At 35.0% G+C, this 19,637-nt stretch overlaps 1 protein-coding gene across 3 annotated transcripts in view; it reads left to right on the top strand.

The window, feature by feature from the left end:
* Window positions 1-19,637, top strand: part of obsl1a (obscurin like cytoskeletal adaptor 1a) — a 36,142-nt gene that overhangs the window by 14,394 nt on the left and 2,111 nt on the right. Inside the window, exons 4-24 of one of the 3 annotated variants that reach the window (XR_012407471.1) lie at window positions 1,896-2,156; window positions 2,259-2,570; window positions 4,329-4,595; window positions 5,030-5,305; window positions 5,550-5,825; window positions 6,317-6,589; window positions 7,122-7,397; window positions 8,692-8,967; window positions 9,059-9,334; window positions 9,426-9,701; window positions 10,389-10,658; window positions 12,305-12,571; window positions 12,655-12,924; window positions 14,075-14,341; window positions 14,483-14,749; window positions 16,211-16,323; window positions 16,420-16,573; window positions 17,163-17,324; window positions 17,444-17,548; window positions 17,640-18,749; window positions 19,070-19,275. Coding sequence is in view for 2 of the 3 variants with exons in the window: in XM_005166229.6 (XP_005166286.1) it covers window positions 1,896-2,156; window positions 2,259-2,570; window positions 4,329-4,595; window positions 5,030-5,305; window positions 5,550-5,825; window positions 6,317-6,589; window positions 7,122-7,397; window positions 8,692-8,967; window positions 9,059-9,334; window positions 9,426-9,701; window positions 10,389-10,658; window positions 12,305-12,571; window positions 12,655-12,924; window positions 14,075-14,341; window positions 14,483-14,749; window positions 16,211-16,323; window positions 16,420-16,573; window positions 17,163-17,324; window positions 17,444-17,548; window positions 17,640-17,906 (4,911 nt within the window). In the remaining variant the exon portion in view is untranslated. Of the gene's footprint in view, window positions 1-1,895; window positions 2,157-2,258; window positions 2,571-4,328; window positions 4,596-5,029; window positions 5,306-5,549; window positions 5,826-6,316; window positions 6,590-7,121; window positions 7,398-8,691; window positions 8,968-9,058; window positions 9,335-9,425; window positions 9,702-10,388; window positions 10,659-12,304; window positions 12,572-12,654; window positions 12,925-14,074; window positions 14,342-14,482; window positions 14,750-16,210; window positions 16,324-16,419; window positions 16,574-17,162; window positions 17,325-17,443; window positions 17,549-17,639; window positions 18,750-19,069; window positions 19,276-19,637 lie in introns of those variants that run through there. The other 2 variants (XM_005166229.6, NM_001128357.1) reach the window with 2 other exon arrangements.

Here is a 19,637-nt window from a genome sequence, read left to right as displayed (position 1 = left end):
ATCTACAATTACCTCCTGGATAAAAAGGGCAGTTAGAGGTATGCTGGATGTGGATCTAGTCAGGAGTGCATAATCATGGCAGCTTTCCCTTAGTGACTGACTACATCCGGTGATATTGCTGTAAATATAACAGGAAATAACTTCGTAATTATAACACTTTGATGATCACAACCATATTAGTTTGATCAACACTAGTATGCTTAGAACATTCAGTGCATCATTGATGTTAAATTCAAATTTGCCCTCCCACAATGGCTGAAAAAGAACAGCAGAGCTTGTCAAAGATCAAAACGTATCAGTACTTTCAATAAAATAATGTTTGTTTAAAGAAATTGTAATATATTTACTAGAAAAACAAAAAAAAAATGCTTGTAAAATGCTTAGTTATGTCTATGAAAGACGAGAGTAATCATTTGACACACAGATCTTACAATGTGTGTCGGGCATACACTTTTCTGGGAAAAGCAACCATAAAGGGATTTCCACCCTTTGGTTATGTAACCAAAAGCCAGAATAAAAATGTATAATAATGGTAAAATAAAATTGGTAAAATGGTAAAATAAAATTGCTAAACCAACCAGAAGTAAGCTTTTTTTGGGGGGAAAAAATGTGTTCAAATCATTTATTGAAACTTTACTCATGCTTTAGTATGAGAGTCTTGAAAGCATGAAATAGACCATTTTTTTAAGAAGCAGTAAAGCCCACAAATAACTTAAAGCATTACAAATAGGGTCACTGTTTTATTTATTTTGATGGTATCCTTTGGGTATTCTGTTAACTTCTTTGCAACTAAATTTCAAATAACATTCTTGAAAGCAGCTGTGCCCAAAATCGGTCCTGGAGGTCCGGTGTCTCGCATAGTTTAGCTCCAAGTTTGTTCAACAGACCTACTTTGAAGTTTCTATTATACCTAGAAAGAGTTTGATTAGCTTCTTTAGGTGTGTTTAATTGGGGTTGGACCTAAAATATGCAGGACATCGGTCCTTCAGGACCAAGTTTGGGTACCCCTGCTTTAGGGTATCTGAAGACATTTGGTGCCCCATCCTCAGCCCCACCCTTAAAATTACCTGTCACTGGGGACGTGACTAATTCATAAGAAAGCATGCAAATGCAATCATACATATTCATATGAATTAGCTTCTAAATTAAAAAGTGTCAAATTGTTTAGAGATCATATATAATATGTTAACATGATGTATGTAAATGCAAAATAATCTAGAAGAAGTAGTAGTTTTTCCAGTGTTGGGTTGCGGCTGGAAGGGCATCGGCTGAGTATAACATGTGCTGGATAAGTTCACGGTTTATTCCGCTGTGGTGACCCCTGAATAATAAAAACACTAAGCTGAAAAGAAAATGAATGATTAAATAAAAGAAGTAGTAGTAAGTAGAATGTTGGTACACTCAAATTTAAAGAGTTTTTCAAAATTAAGAGTTATTAAAATGTATTTATCACTCTAATTACAGTAGTTGGTAAGTTAGTTATTATTAGTTGAATGTCTTTTAGGGCTTAATCTTAATCTAAGTGTTAAGGGGGTCGCACACACATGCGCCTCGACACGACATGACAAGCAGCATCATGCATTTTAGAATTCTAAACATCGATTTCTATCAAGGTACGCACACCAATGCTGCAAGTTGGTGGCTGTCCGCGGCTCCCAGCTTTGACTTAGGACTCATATTTCTGCCGTGACACAAGGCACCTTCTGAATGGTTTAATTTTAAATAACACGCGAATGTACATGTATTGTGCTGTCCAGTGGAAATTCACTGTAAGTTTTCAATAAAATAAATACAACTTTTGACTTGTGTCTTACAATTACTGTAGTTAACAGTGCAGCTTGATGTTTATGAAATAGGAAGATCTGGCTTATTTGGTTTACTTATTTTTCTGGTAGGTACGATTGTGAAGAAACTTCCACGGAGGTTAGAGGTGATGGAAGGGGAGAATGCAGCATTCTTTGTGGAGGTGGAACAAGACGACATGGACATCTGCTGGTTTAAAGATGGACTGCAGTTGCAAGAAACTCATCAAACCATTATCAAGTCTTTTGGCAAAACTCACATCCTGGTCTTTGTCAATACATCATATCAAGATTCTGGAACAATCACATTTATGGCAGGCAGATCAACAACGAGTTCCAAACTCAGGGTCAAAAGTGAGAACACAAAGATAATTTTATGATTCATAATAAGTAACACAATTACAAACAAATGTGTGAGTTTAGTATTTTGATTCTGGTATCTTTGTTTTTATTTAGCTGCACGACACTGCCCACCCATCTGTCCTGTTGGTGTTCAGATGAACACTGACTGTTGTCAAAATGGTGTCGTCCTTTCCTGGTCACCATCGCCTAATTTGCAAAACTCCACTACGAAGTCAGTGTATGTGCTAGAACGCCAAGAAGTGGGCTCTCAGGAATGGCAGCGATGTCTGACAACAGAGACGGGTACTTCTGCTGAAGTCCTGGGTGATAGTGTGCCTTGTGAGGGTGACTTCCGTTTCCGAATCTGCTGTGTTAATAAATATGGAAGAAGTGGGCATGTTGAGTTCCCCAAAGTAGTACATCTGGGTAAGATTTTTTTTTTTTTTTTTTTTAAGTTGTTCACAATAATTTGCATAGAATTTATTGCAAAAACAATCTAATAATCAGAAACTCTTTAGGTCACACTTTATTTTGATGGTCCGTTTGATGAATTTACGTAAGTTACATTGCATCTACATGCAATCATAAGTATATATAATAACTTATACAAATTATAAGTAGACCGTTAGATTGGTGTTAGGGTTGGGGTTCAGGGTTGACATGTACTTGCAAAGTTTCTTAAAGTCATTTAAATGTCTGTTGAAGGAGGAGTATCAGCAGATATTAAGCAGACGTTCTTCTAATACTCAAATGCACCATCAAAATAAAGGGCTACCACACCTTACACTTTCAAAAACGGAATAAGTAAATAAATACACAAAAAAGCAGCGTGATATAAAACAAAATGTCTCTAGTGAGCTAAAGGTCTTTTTAAAGTTTAAAAAAAGTAAAATTTGTTTCATTGCATGCTCCTCTATTAAATATTCAGTCCAACAAAGTGGAAGCAAAACCAAACAGTAATGCTGTTCTTGACAAGACACTTTTCTTCTTTAAACTAATTAGGTGTCCCACTTTATATTAAGTGTCCTTAACTATTTTGTACGTTCATCAAAATATAAATAAAGTGTACTTACTGTGTTCATAATGTATCGTAGATCAATTCTGGTGCCCTTGAGGTGGTATATAATAGGGTTAGGGTTATAACAGGGTTAAGTGGTATGGGTAGGTTTAGGAATAGGACAGCGTAGATGAGGATCCCATGCAGTTTATTTAAAGAAAAGTCTTTCAGGCAATAGTCTAAAACAAGGGCAAACAGTTGCATACAGATAATCCAAAAAGCGTTGTCGAAATATAGGCAAATAGTCAGGCTATGCAGTAAAGAATCGAAACGGAAAACAGTCAAAGATCAAAACACAGCAAGACAAATAGAAAAGCGCTTTGTAATGTTCGCTGTGCAAAACAACGCTCTGCAAAGTGTGTGTAAATGTAAGCAGTATACAGAATATAGTCTGTGTAATCGGTCTTTGATCAGCTCCCAGCTGTGTGTGTGTGTGATCATCTGATGAACTGCAACTGGTGTGTGAGTACAGGTATGATGGGATTTGTAGTTCATTTGGTGGTAGATTTGGATTTCTCCAACTATCTGCATGGGCTAGAATGACATAAATGATGGTCAACAGTATTGATAACAAATGTAATTACAGAAATTAATTACAAATTGAATTACATGCATGTATTTAATCAAGCATAAGAGCAATTTAAAAACATGTAATTAGACAATAAGTACACCATAACAAATTATTGATTTCATTTAGAACATTTTAGTTAAAAAAGGACTTTTTTTTTACCCTGATTGAGGTATTACAAACTAAGTAAAAACTTAAAATTAAGAAATAGCAAAGGCATGTTAGTCATCAGACTTGGGTATGAGTTTGTATTCTGCAATTTATAATTACTGCTCTACATTGTTAAAACAATTCATGTTTGTTGTAGGTGTTCTTTAAAAAAAAAAAAAAACGTTTAAAATATACACTATAAAAACACATTTATTAGAGTTATTTTTTTCAGAGTAAAGTTTTGTTTATATATATATATATATATATATATATATATATATATATATATATATATATATATATATATATATATATATATATATATATATATATATATATATATATATATATATTAGGCTGTAGTAGGTATGTTTGTGTGTTTAAAGATAATTTGTAGTATTATTTGCAGCCCCAGGTCCAAAGATCAAAAGCCCTCTGAAGAATGCTGTGGTGACTGAAGGGGAGGATGCTGTGTTCTCCATTGAACTCTCTTCAGAATTGATTGGCACATGGTTCCTGAATAGCCAGCAGCTGCAGCAAAGTGAACACTTCTCTATGACTCAGTCAAAGAACCAACACATCCTTCGCATCCGCCAAGTGCCAAATGTGTATGATGGAGCTGAAATCACTTTTATTGCCACTGGTGTACGAGATTCAGCATCCCTACAGATTAAAGGTCAGCATTCGTGTGGATGATTCAGCTTTTTTATTTTATTTTATTTTTATTTTTTTCACTATGAAAGACATCAGCTTAATATTATGTTTATGGGAGGGGAAATAGGCTGGTTTTAGCTTGTGGCTTATATAATTGTACAATGGCTGGAGTAATCTTGCACACATAATTACAAGGAAATCTGTCATTGAAGGATCAAGTTTTGAGATTGTCTAAATAAAATAACAGATTTGGACAGGACAGATTTGTTTTTTTAAAAAAAGGCTTGTATGAATGGTAAACGATAAGATAAGGTAAGATTAGGTAAAAAGATTTTTATTCTGTTTTTACATCTATTAAAGTCAAACTGTTGTACTTGACAATACTTAATTACACTCTTTTCAACACAAATGACTTGTTTCTATCTAACAGAAATGTTATTCTGTTGAATTTTGTAGTATGTGAGGTGAAATTTTTACCATTGTCAGAGATGGACACCAAAAAGAGCACTGAGTTAGGCAATCCCATTGTGCTTTACTGTGAGGTGTCCCAGCCCACAGCCACCGTCCAATGGTTTAAAGACGGAAAGGAGCTACATGCAGAGGACGGTCTAAATATCCAATCAGATGGCAACATGAGGAGGATCATCATCCATTCAGCAGAATACTCTCATTCCGGAGTGTACACCTGCCAATCAAACAATGACATTCTCACATTCAATGTGAATGTTGAAGGTAGAAACATATACATAGATACACAAGCAAATACATATAATAATATTTAAATAACATCAACATTTTGAGTACATGATTACAGTGCATTCAAAGTTAAATTCATCTAATTATGACGTAAAAATGTACTGTTACTGCATTGTATAGCTCCTTCTCCTGGAGAATTATTAATAGATCATTATTTCCAGGAATGCATTTATTTAGAGATTGTTTAAATAAGTAATATACTCTTCTTTTATTCCATCAGCACCTCCTGTGTTATTTAAAGAAATAAAAGCAGAAGAGAGGCAGAAAAGCGCTATGGAGCTGGATCCCGTGGTCCTGACTTGTGAAATCTCTCAACCAGAAGCACCTTCCTGCTGGTTTAAAGATGGAGTTGCTGTTTTTCAGTCAGACAACATCACCATTCAGTCTGAAGGCAACATGAGAAGACTTATAATACGTTCAGCAGAACTAGTAGATGCTGGGACATATACTTGCCAAGCAGGCGACCAAACTATGTCATTTTCTGTCAACATTAAAGGTAAGAAGAAAAAAAAAAGCCAAAACCTGCAGCATTTATTCATTTTAAACACAATTTCTCTATTAATGTATTTACAAGATGTTCTGAAATAGATAAATCCTGTAAATTAATGTTTACATCATTCACCTTTGTTCAAGCTTATTGCCTGACATAATTGCTTTACAAACATCTTGAAGTGCCAGAGGTTTTGTTAAACAAACTTTCAATGTATGAATATAAATCTTTCAAATTTGTTTTAAAATTTCAGCATTTATGTTCTAAACAAAAGTCAAGTTATATATGTAAAAAAAATTAAGTTAATGAAGAATTTTTGTGGAGGAGTTTTTGTGAGGTGAACTCTGTTTTGTAATAGAATCATATTACATAGATTTAAATACAGATTGTTTTTAATCATGACCCTTAAGTTGAGTCTTAAGATATTGAAATTAAACAAAACCGATCTAATACTTGTTGATTTTTGGCTGACTGATTGTTGACTGACTTTCATCTAGAACCTCCAATTACAATTGTGGACCCAAAAGATGACATACATATGGAGCGCTATGTCTCTGAGGAGATAGTCCTAAACTGTGAGCTCTCTCGATCTAATGGAGAGGTTCAGTGGTTTAAAGATGGCCTAAAGCTCCAAGAGACTGACAATATTCGCCTCAGTGCTGAAGGGCCATACAGGAGGGTGATCATTTTCTGTGCTTCCAAGCGGGACTCTGGAGAGTATGTATGTGACGCAGGAGGTGACTCGGTTTTCTTTCAGCTCCTTATTACAGGTATGTAACAAAAAAAAGTTTCATGCATTTTTCTATTGTCATTTTTTCCATCTGTTTTATTCATTCTTTGTTTCTAAAACAAATGAAGTGATTCAATCATGAACATTTGTTAATAATTAAGCCAATTATTGAATAATAAAACAGTAATTCTGAAATACTAAATAATAAATACCGTGTTCAAATTGGTTTCTTCTGTGTGCTCCGGTTTCCCACACAGTCCAAAGACATGTGCTATAGGTGAATTGTGCTAAATTGGCCCTAGTGTATATCTGTGAATGTGAGAGTGTATGGGTGTTTCCCAGTACTGGGTTGCAGCTGGAAAAGCATCCGCTGCTTAAAACATATGCTGGATAAGTTGGCGGCTCATTCCACTGTAGCAACCCCAGATTGATAAAGGGACTAAGCCAAAAAGGTTATAGTAAGTAATTAAATAATGCTTTTTATACAACCAAAAATATGTTATATTCATTTTATTATTATTTATTTTAATGTTTACCCAGATGTTATGTTTTGTTATCTTTCTTAAATCCAGAGGCTCCAGTTCGCTTCGTATCCCCTTCTGAGTCAGAGGTAGAGGTGTGCATAATGAGCTCTGAGAAGCTGGTCCTGAACTGTGAGATCTCCAAAGCAGATGCAGAAGTCTGCTGGTTTTGTGATGGCATGGAGGTGGATGAGAATGATAACCTGAAACTGGAAGATGATGGGATTTATCGCAGGCTGGTGATTCCCTGTACAACCATAGATGATTCTGCAGAATATGTTTGTGAGACAGCAGATGACGCTGTCACATTTTGGGTAAAAATAGAAGGTAATTGTCTTATCTACCTTTAGATACCATTAGATCTAGCTTTTTGAGGTTAATATAGCTGTGAAATATGTTTATTGTGCATATGTGCTAATATAAAATTACTGAAAACCCTTAACATGAAGAAAATGTGCAATTCAGTTACCTGTACTATGGTACAGTAGATACAGTATGTAGACTATGGTATATAGACCATTTTGAGGGATGTAAACAAAAACAATTGTTCCAGCGTATTTCCTGTTTTACATTTTTAATTTCTATAGTTTCTGAGAATCCAAAAAGAGCCACATATTGATAAATAGTTTTATGATAGCTGTTACAACTTTAATTTATGATTGAATTGCCCTTAGTTACAGTTAGGAAATAGTTCAAAAACAAGCAGGAAATGATCATGGGCCAATGACATGACCACATTGAAATGGTCTGTTTTATTGTAGTGAAGTGTTTATACTTAACCTTGATATAGGATTATTTACAGAGCATTTTAATATGTCAGGCTCATTTAATTATAAGTTGACACCCCGCTCTTGGAGCATGTTCATGTGAAACTTAAACAATCACTTTTTCACAAGTTCACATTTGTTCTCTTGTGTTTAAATGTGTTCCACATATTTCAAATATGATTATAATATGTAAAGCTAAACTTAAAAGTAAATTATATATATATATATATATATATATATATATATATATATATATATATATATATATATATTATACTTGCTGGTAAATATATTTCTAAAGTAGACATTGATATGAATTGTCAAATCCAGAAAGGGCAGCTGCCCAGCATAAAACATATGCTGGAATAGTTGGCGGTTCACTCTGTGGTGGCGACCTCTGATGAATAAGAGACTAAGCTGAAGGAAAAGGAATGAATGAATATTGACGTGAAACTGATCCAGATTTTAGTAAAAAACCCAAAATAATCCCAGTACACAAATAAACCAAAAAAAAAAAAAAAAAGTTCTGAAAAATGTGTTATGTATAGTAGTAATGAAAATACGCAAATAGAAGCTTCTGAAATCTGTATATATAATTAATACTGGTAAGATCTTTAAATCTAGGTTGTCTTTTGCAGAAACACATAATAAAAAAACACAATCAGTATTCAATTAAGACAAGGCAAGTTTATTTATATAGCACATTTCATACACAATGGTATTTCAAAGTGCTTTACGTAAGCAAGAAAAAAAGAAACAAGAAAATATTTAATTTATTATACTATATAGTAAGTGCTGCAGATTTCAGCATATTTATTACTCTTTGTTGATGACACCTTTTTTTTTCCTCACAGAGCCTCCTGTGAAACTTTCCTCCTCCAAGCAGTCAGGCAGCATTACTGAGAGTTTTGCAGGTGACCCTGTTATTCTAGAGCTTGAGGTTTCCCGTGAAAATGCAGAGGTATGCTGGATGAAAGATGGCATGAAAGTAGAAGAGAGCAGTAACATTACAATTACAGAGAACGGCCTTACACGCAAGATAACCATCCATTGCCCAACTCTAAAGGATTCTGGCATATACACCTGCAATGCCATTGATGACACAATGGATTTTAAAGTCAAAATTACTGGTACTGTATGGTTTTAAAAAGATAGTTAAATCATAATTACAAATGGTATTTATAAAAGTGAATACACTTTTACTTTTTTTCTCTCTTACAGAGGCACCAGTAACAATCCTGAATAAAGATCAAATCAAGAATGAGCACAAAGTTATGTTATATGATGATGTTGTAATGGAGTGTGAGCTGTCTTCAGCCAATGGTGTGGTAACTTGGTATAAAAATGGCAGTCCAATTGAAGAGAACGAGCGCTTCTGTTTGGAGGAGGAAGGCACATTTCGATCCCTGGTCATTCTCTGTGCGGAGCTGCAAGACTCTGGAGAATATACGCTTGATGCTAAAAATGATACATTTTCATTTCATGTCACAGTACAAGGTAAACAAAAAATTTGTCTTTAAACCGAAGCTGCTCAAAAAGCAAACAAAAGCCATAATGACAGACTTTTGATGAACTGTCTGTCTTCCAGAGCCATCAGTGAAGATCATTGGCAATTCTGGTGATCCTGACTACCAGGAGATGGTGACAGGAGATGATCTCATCTTAGCCTGTGAGGTTTCCCGAGCCAATGCACCAGTGAAGTGGCTATTTAATGAAAAAGTGTTGATCCCCGATGAGCGCACACATATTGAAAGCCAAGGAACACTCCGGAAACTTACTATATCTAACATCCTCGTTTCTGACTCTGGAAAATACATGTGTGATGCTGTAGATGACAAGATGCTAACTGTTGTTAAAGTTCAAGGTATTCTATTTTCTTTGCTTTATACAATTTCAAACTGCTAATTAAAACTATTTAATGTGATTTGAATACAATGCTATTTGGCTTGACGACTTGACACTCACTTCAATTAAATAAACTATGACTGAAAACCATGAAAAAAATATGTTTGTTATAAATATATATATATATATATATATATATATATATATATATATATATATATATATATATATATATATATATATATATATATATATAATGACTCTTCTATATTTTTCAAATAATTTTTAATATTAGTTTAAATCATATATGTATATGTATATATATATATATATATATATATATATATATATATATATATATATATATATATATATATATATATATATATATATATATATATATATATATATATATTTATTTATTTATTTATTTTTTCCATTTAAGTGTCAGATAGTAGACAACTTTGAAATGGAAACCATTCAAAATCATTAATCAATGTTGTCCTAAAACCATTAAACAACCCCCATTCTTGTCTTAGGGTAATTTTGATTTGTTTTAAATTGACTACTGTAGAAAGTAAAAAGAAAAAGATAAAAGATGGAAGCCTAATATAGATTTTTTTTTTCATCATGTACATTCCTCTTGTCATAGGCCCATTTATAAAAAAGATAATAAAACTATGTGCCATTTGTGATGCATTTCCAGAGCCACCTGTTGAGTTCCTCAACAAAGAAGAGGTGAACTTGGTCACTGGCTACGAAGCAGAGCCTGTCACCTTGACTGCCATGGTTTCCAGACCCAATGCTCAAGTGAGGTGGCTTAAAGACTGGACTCAAATCAGCGGAGAACGATTCCACACAGCTAGCCTGGGTCTGACCCGCACTTTCACCATCGACCCATTAAAGAAGCTAGACAGTGGAGAGTACACATGTGATGCAAACTCAGATGAGATGCACTTCAGTCTCCTAGTTAAAGGTCGGTAACTGGATACTAACGCTGTTATAGTTTTGCATTTTTAAATTAGTTTCAATTTCAATGCTATTTTTACATTTACTGTTCATTTCAGTTTAGTTTTAGTTCATTTTATTAATGGTAGGATTAGTTTAGTTTTATTTTGAGAACTTACATTAACTGAGCTTACATTTACTCTTGTGCAATCCTCTTGGTAATAAATATAATAATTTTTTGAGCAAACACTAAATTAAAAAAAAATACAAATGCAATGAATAAATCTTTACACACACACACACACACACACACACACACACACACACACACACACACACACACACACACACACACACACACACACACACACACACACACACATGCACACACACACATATATATATATACAATTGCAACAAACCATTTAAGTTAAAAATCTAATCCTAATGAGTACTGTCAACTTAATCTACTTGAGTAAACAAAGCAATTTAATCACAGTAAATCCCAATAAATGAAGAGAACTCCAACCAACTGAGTACTGTAAAACCAATTAGGTTAAGGCAAATGTGTCGCGGGGGCACTACAGATAATTTTGGAAGGACACTTTCTAACCAAGACTAAAGAGGGCATGTGCACTGCACAGGTTGAGCCCTATGTGTGCATGTGCCTAAGGGGGGTGAGCTGCACGCCTATTATTTGGAAAGTGAGCACATATGATAATATAATATATAATAATAATATATTTAATATAATAATGTCTACAATTTATTAAAAAAATCAATAAAGTATTACATTGGTAGCATGCACTAAGTGAAAAAAAAAGGCACGTCCTCAACCCAGTTTGTTCGGGATTACAATCTGTTGTGAGGGACAGCTCGGTGCTGCCTCACATCCATGTAATTGAACAGGAAATTTGCAAAATACCACAATTTTGATAATAAAAACTATTTAAGTTGTTTAAATCATACAGAAATTGCATTTTATTTTATCATTAGTATACATCTTATGATGGCATGTGAGAACTGATGTTTGACTGATGTGTTTGCGCACCTACTATTAGCTGTTTATCTACTGTTTATTGCACAAATTTGGACAAGTCTCAGTGGTGAAGGATGCAAGAGCAGATATATTGAAAATATACTAGAAGTCCAGGCAGGCTATATTGGGAAATGTATAGTCACAGTGAAAAACAATGCAAAACTCATAAATACATGGACAAGGAACAAAGTAATCAAAGAGACTTAAATAGACAAAACCAAATGAGATAGACACACAGCAGAAACCAATGCAAAATAATAAAAGCAAAGATTCATGGAAATTGCAAATCGCAAAGATACAAAAGTCTAGATGTCCTTTTGTCTAGTGCCCTTTAGTGTCCTTCACAGTGTGCAGATTTTGACCACAGAATGAGTGTGTACAATTTTATTATGCAAATTATTTCCTTTGAGTTTTTTAGTGACTTGTTAGTTTCAGTCAGTTTTAGTTGTTTATTTATTGGATTTTTTTTGTTAAAATTTTTTTTTTGAACAAATAGTTTTAGATTTAATTTACTAAAATAACCTTGCTGAAATTATACTTTTGTTTGTGACATGAACTCATTTTAAAAAGGAAAGTCACAGAACCATAGTAACTCACCCAACATATAATAACGTTAATGCCTGTTTGTGTTACAGATATGCGTATTAAATTTGTGAAGCCACTTGTAGACACAGTGGCACATAAAGATGGTATGATCACCCTATGCTGTGAGCTATGCAAGGCCAAAGCAGATGTCCAGTGGAAGAAGGACGGAGTGGAAATAATTCCAAGCCGCCGCTTCTCAATCCGTGCTAATGAGACAGAGAGAAGTCTCACAATCCATCGTATCACCAAAGAAGATGCTGGAGAGTATGTTTGTGAGTCCAAAGATGATAGCACCAGTGCCAGACTAAGGGTGGAATGTAAGTGTGAAGCAAGGATTTTGTTTGAAAATATTTAATAATATGCATAATTAGTCAACTCACCTTTAGTTTATTTTTCACAGTACCTCGTGTGGTGGAATTTCTCACAGAGCTTCACAATACTACAGTTATGGAGGGTGAGGATGCTATGTTTAAGTGTGTGGTCTCTCCTGATGACGTTCAGTTGGTCTGGCTCATGGATGGAGAGCCAATTAAACCCAGTGATCGCTTCCAGATTGAACAAAACAGCCTCTGCCACACTCTGATAATCCACAAGGTCCAGCTGCTGGACTCCTCTCGAATCACTGCCGAAGCCGAAGGTCTCATTTCTAAAGCTAGTCTTAAGGTCCAGGGTAAGTATGGGACATCATTGTACACAAAAGTAGATAGTTTGAAGAGTTTCCAATCTGTCCTTATTCTTACCAGAAAAAGAGATGGTGATTCCATATCCTATACTACAAAGAAGAAAATTATACTTTTTATAAAATAAATTTCTATATACATTTATCATAATAGACCATAATACTAGATTAAAAAAATGTTTGTTTAGTTTTATTATTTTTTTTTTTTCATTTTTTGGGGAGTTTTTACATTTAATTTTGAGTAAAAAATATTTTTCGACAAATAGTTTTAATCTTAGTTTTAATTTTTGTAGGAATGGGTCTTGACTACAGCGGTTCGAACTATAATTCTGCCAAATGGCTAAAAAGTTATTAGCATGGTGGTGAAAATTGTACATTTCTAGTCAAACTGTTTTTCTGCACTCTTGTGGAAGAGCGTTGCAATTATGTGATTGTATTGTATTTGAAGATGGAGCAATTAAGTGTTAATGTTAAATCAAAAGTAAATCACATAATACTTGAAAATGAAATGATTCAAAAGTGCTGTATGTAAGTTTTTGACTCTTCTAAAGCATAAAAAATACCATAGTATGTTTGCTGATATTTAAGAAACATGCTAAGTCAGGGGTGTCCTAACTCAGTCCTGGAGGGCTGATGTCCTGGAGAATTTAGCTCCAACTCTAATCAATGACACCTGAATCAGCTAGTCAAGCTCTTACTAGAAATACTATAAATTTCCAGGTGTGCTGAGGCAAGTTGGAGCTAAACGCAGCAGGACACCGGCCCTTCAGGACCGGGTTTGGACACCCCTAAGTGAAAATTCTTATCTGAAAAAACCATGCTAAAGTCAGTTAATCTGCTTTGAAAATGTCCGTTACAAGCCTGAACACTGTCTTTGTTTTGGTCCCTTTAACCCGCTCAATGGCATCCATTTTCCTAAAACTTAATCATATATGATTTATGAGCTGTTTCCCTCATGGTGACCAAAAAGTGTCACCGTCAAAACTTACTGGTATTGCTATACTTTTAGTCCCCACAGGGGGGTGAACACACATTCAAATTCAATGACCAATATAGACTTGACAGCAGTAATGGAAGGGACTTTTAGCGTCATAGCACAACAACACACTATAACCTTTTTGTATTTACCATTTACATGCAGAGGCACAGGTCTTGTTTACAAAGAGAATGGAGGCAGTGATGGCTGAGGAGTTTGGAGAGGCTACATTAGAGACAGAAGTGAGTCTGGAGTCTGGAGAGGTGCAGTGGATGAGACAGGGGGTAGTGATCCAGCCGGGACCCAAACATAAACTCTCTCAGAATGGCTGTAAACGCATCTTGACCATTACTAATCTCAGCCTGTCCGATCGAGGCACCTATCGATGTGAGACCCTCCATGACCGCACACAGGTCAAACTCAATGTGGAGCGTAAGTGACCAGGAACATTAGTAACAATCTCTTATGTCAAACAAATTAATACATTTTCTTCAATATCAATTTGTATTCATTTTTTATAAATACTATTTATTAATTTTCTGCAGTCTAATTGAGCTCTGTTACTATTTAAAGCGAGAAAGATTGCCATACGCAAAGGGATGATGGACGTTGAGACATTTGAGAGAGAGACAGCGTCCTTCGAGGTGGAACTTTCTCACACTGATGTGGAGGGTGTGTGGCAGAAAGATGGTCTGCGTATCAAACCAAATAATAACTGGCGTGTTAGTTCCAATGGACGAGTACATGGCCTCACACTCTCCAACCTCACAATGGAGGATACGGGAAGCATTGTCTTTTCTGCAGAGGGACTGAGAAATACTGCCAGACTGGTAGTCAAAGGTGGGTATATAAACAAGAAAATGAACACGAAGGCTTATCGGGCACCTTGAACACTGAAAAAAAAAGAAACACACATAAAAAAATGTAAATCAATTTGATGTCAGTTGACTACATTGATGTCAAAATGACATCACATTGACATTAAACAATGACATCAAAAAACACGTCATGCCAATGTTAGATGTCATTTTAATCATAAAGGTAGTTTACATGCGTAGGGATACAAAATTTGTCACTTTGAACTGAATCTTTCAGGCTAATAAAACTTTTCTTATATTATAATACTTTTCCTGTCAATAGTTTGATGGTCAAAAGGGCACCATTGTGTGGATGTCAAATGGACGTCAAGATTTTGACATCTAACCAGGGTTCTTACCGGTGCTGGAAATCCTGGAAAATGCTTGATTTTTAATACAGTGTTTTCAAGGCTAGGAAAGTGCTTGAATTTTGGACTTGCAGGGCTCGAAATTGCGACAGTTTTAGTTGCATATGTTTCAGAAATCTTATCTATACAAGCTCAAAATATATATATTTTTGTGTAAATATTCATTCTGCGTAATGGTCTCCTAAATACGCACAAGCAGTGAACATTTTGCAATGAAAACTGGTCACACGGCAACATTTTTATGCACTCTCACAAATGCAGCCCTTAGAAATTTAAACGCATCGCTAAGAAATAGTTTAAAAAAGTTGACTTATAACTTATTTGCATACGTCATCTTAATAGCAGTAAGGGTCTTATCATGAGCTGCAATATTAGCTCAATCTTAGTGAATGCAAGCCCTTTTGCGATGGTGGACACGCTGCAGTTGCACGACTGACAACATTGTGACGATTAAATGAAGGATTAAGTAGAACATCTTGTGATTAAATTGTGTGGCAAACGCTGTTACCTGCAAACTCCATCCTTCAGGCTTTATAGTGAATGGCTCGGACCCATAATGATTTCATTTGTTACATGAATTTTGAATAGCAAGGCACATGAAATCTCATGAACGACGGGTCATAAAAGTCTGGTACTACACCTAAACACGATCTGACTGTAAGAAACTTAAAAAGATACTTTACCCATCATTTTTGGTGAACTATCCCAATAAATCCATACTTCAAAGTATTCAAGAATTTAAGTTAAAATGTCATATTGTGTTTTTTAAAATAGCACAATGGACTTAAACATGAAAATGTACATACAGCATAAATAAACGTAATTTACCGTGGTTGTTAGGTGCTTGAAAAGTATAAAAATGCACCTTGAAAGTGCTTGAAAAATGCAGGAATTTGAAGTTGGAAAAAGTGTAAGAACCCTGTCAAGCTCATATGCATTTTTAACATCTATTTTTGTTGTTTTGACATCAAGATGACCGCTGGACAATGATGCACCTGATTCAGATTAAGTTTATATGGTATTCATATTTGTCACATAATTGAAAAGGCAACAAGTATTGTTCTTTTATTTTTTAGAAACACCAGTAGCAATCTTTAAGAAGTTGTCTGATGTCAGAATTGAGGAGGAATCTTCAGTCGTTTTGGAGTGCGAGTTGTCTAGACCAAATGTGGATGTCAGATGGCAAAAGGTACTTCTGCATAATAAAACAAACAAATGTATATTTCATAAAGATATTATTTCAGTCTTCTGAACTAAGATGTTGTCTCTTTGGAATGATTGACAGAATGGGATAGAGCTCAAATCCAGTAAGACTTTAAGGATTTATTCCATGGGACGCAAGCGCTGTTTGCAGATCTTGGAATGCAGCATCAGTGACTCAGGTCTTTATACTTGTGAAATAGGTGACCTCAGCACTTCCTGCAAACTTGAGGTCTACGGTAAGCCTATAAAACTTTAGTATTTAACAGTTTACTGTGCTTATTGGAAACAAAAAATTTGCATATTACAGTATGTATTACAAAGGATTTTAGTAGAGAATTAAAGAATTGAAAAATAGAGAATTTCCCTCTTACTTTATTTCCTGCCCTGAACTCAATAATGAAAAAGCTCACTGCACCCTGTTTACTTCACATAAATCTAAAGAAAATTATGTTACCAATGGTTAATTACCATGGAAAGTTATCTTAGATTACTTAAAGTTTACTCTTAAACTGATGCCACTTATTTTATTGTTAATGCCAAATGTGATGATTAATCAGTGTCAATATTTTGTTTTTATAAATATTTTTGACTTTGTATCTCTAATCAAAAATTAGAATTAGACATTTATAATATAATTCACTTACGCCAGTCATATTTCTGCTTTTACCCTGTTGCTCATTTTTCAAAAAGAAACTCTTATTAAATTAATAATAAATAAAAAAAACTCACTCTTAAAAACATCTTAATATGATCCTAAAAGTCTATTACAACTTCACATTCCAATTTTAAGAACCCACATTTGTACTTTCTCTAAATTATTTTCAGAACATGAATTAGAACTCATAACTGGCTTGGAGGATCTTTGGATTAAGGAAGACCAGAATGCTGTCTTTATGTGTGAACTTTCCATGGAAGATATGCCTGGTGAATGGTACAAAAATGGCAGCAGGATACGCCCCACTTCCACTATCAAAACTCGTACTGAGGGTGAGGATAAACTGGAAAAAAGGATAAGAAATCTGTACATAGAAAGTTGGTATATTAGCAAAAACAATACCAGGCTTTTCAATCCTTAAAAAAATATTTTTGATTTACTATTTTAACAGGCACAAAGCACTTCCTGCTTATATGCAATGTAAAAGCAGAAGATTCTGGAGAAATCAAGTTTGTTTCCAAACAAGTGGAGTCAGTTGCCTGCCTTGAGGTTGAAGGTACTGCATAAAATAATTAACTTAATAACTGAATAATTGTGTATGACTACTTGAGGAAACCAACAAATCCTTTCTATATCTCTTTTTGCAGAGCTTCCTGTAAGCATTGTCCGTCCCCTGAGAGATCGTACAGCACTGGAAAAACACAGAGTTATTCTAGAATGCACTGTATCATCCCCAAATTGTGATGTTACCTGGTACAGAGAGAATGAAGAGCTGGAATCCACAGAGCATATGGAAATAATACAAGAAGGCTGTTACCACAAACTCGTCATCCAGCAGGTGGCACTGGAGGATGAAGGAACTTATAGTATTGAGGTTGGGGAGCATACGTCCATAGCCAAGCTGATGGTGGAAGGTGAGAGTTCTATAAAAGTTCAATAAAAATTGAAAATTAGAATATAACTTAAGACCAATACAAAGAAAGGATTTCCAAAGGAAATGCAAAATTTACTTTCATCAGAGAAGGTAACTTCCGAGCACTTAGCAGCAGTCCAGTCTTTAGCCCAGGCGAGATGCTTCATTCACTGTTGTTTAAGGGTGGCTTGACAAAAGTAATATGACAGCTGAAACCCATGTCTTGCACACGCATGAGCGCAGTGGTTCTTAAAGCACTGACACCAGCTGCAGTCCACTCTTTGTGAATCTCCCCAACTTTTTTGAATGGGTTTTGTTTCACAATTATCTCCAAGGAGTGGTTATCCCTATTGCATGTACACTTTTTTCCTACCACATATTTTCCTTCCCTTCACCTCTCTAATAACGTGCTTGGACACAGGTCTGTGAAAAGCCAACCTCTTTTGCAATGACATTTTGTGTCTTGTCTTCCTTGTGTAAGGTGTCAATGACCTTTTGGACAACTGTCAAATCACCTGTCTTCCCCATGATTGAGTAGCCCACAGGACTAGACTGAGAGACATTTTAAGACCTTTGCAGGTGTTTTGAGTTAATTAGCTGATTAGATTGTGGCACCAGGTGTCTTCAATACTGAACTTTTTCACAATATTCAAATTTTCTAAGAGACTGGATTTTGGGTTTTCATCAGTTGTCATCAAAATCATCAAAATTAAAAGAAGTAAACACTTGAAATATATTAGTCTGTGTGAAATGAATGTATACATTACACAAGTTTCACTTCTTGAATGGAATTAATTAAATAAATCAACTTTTTGAAGATATTCTAATTACATGATCAACACCAGTACATATTCACCTTATTCTCCGCCGACGAGTGGGTGCTGCCATTTGAATCTTTTTGGCTTGAGACTTCCGGTCTCATTCACTTCCATTCATTTTTAGACATTAAAAACTGCTCATTACGCTGCTTGATGTTGCAATTTGATATTTTCTTGTTATATTATTCTTCTTGGTCTGTATAGTCATGCAAACATTTGTTTGTAGAGCAAGTAGTTTGACCATTTTCTGCCGTTTATTATTCCTAGTCATTTCTCCCATAGGCGACTGAATCGGAAGTTCTAAGACAATCGCAAAAACAGGCGCACTTCCGCATTTTAGAATAAGGTCAATAAAGAGCAATTTTTTTTGACCTATGGGGAAAGTCACCCCTTAGCTATTAAATATTTGTGTCAAATACAAAAAGGAACTAAATTGAACAATGTAAAAACGGCAAACCCAAAAATGTAGAAGAGAAATAACGTTGAAAACTGCAAACAGCCTGAAGGACGAGCCTTTAACTTAAACATTGGACGAAAATTAACTTTTAGTTTCAAAAAAAAAAAAACTTAACATTAAATAAGCAATTAAATAAAATCTATCAGCTTGCATATTTGCAGGACACAGACACATGTGTATTTTTTTCCTGCAACTAACTGACCAACAAGGGGCGGCGTGGTGGTGCAGTAGGTAGTGCTGTCGCCTAACAGCAAGAAGGTCGCTGGTTTGAGCCTCAGCTGCGTCAGTTGGCATTTCTGTGTGGAGTTTGCATGTTCTCCCCTTGTTCGTGTGGGTTTCCTCCGGGTGCTCCGGTTTTCCCCACTGTTCAAAAACATGTGATACTGGTGAATTGGGTAGGCTAAATTGTCCGTATGTATGATTGTGTTTGGATGTTTTCCAGAGATGGGTTGCAGCT

The sequence above is a fragment of the Danio rerio genome, chromosome 6 (assembly GCF_049306965.1).
Source record: "Danio rerio strain Tuebingen ecotype United States chromosome 6, GRCz12tu, whole genome shotgun sequence".
NCBI lineage: Eukaryota > Metazoa > Chordata > Actinopteri > Cypriniformes > Danionidae > Danio > Danio rerio.
Note: the sequence above shows the minus strand (reverse complement) of the source record. Positions and strands in the feature narration are given on the sequence as shown.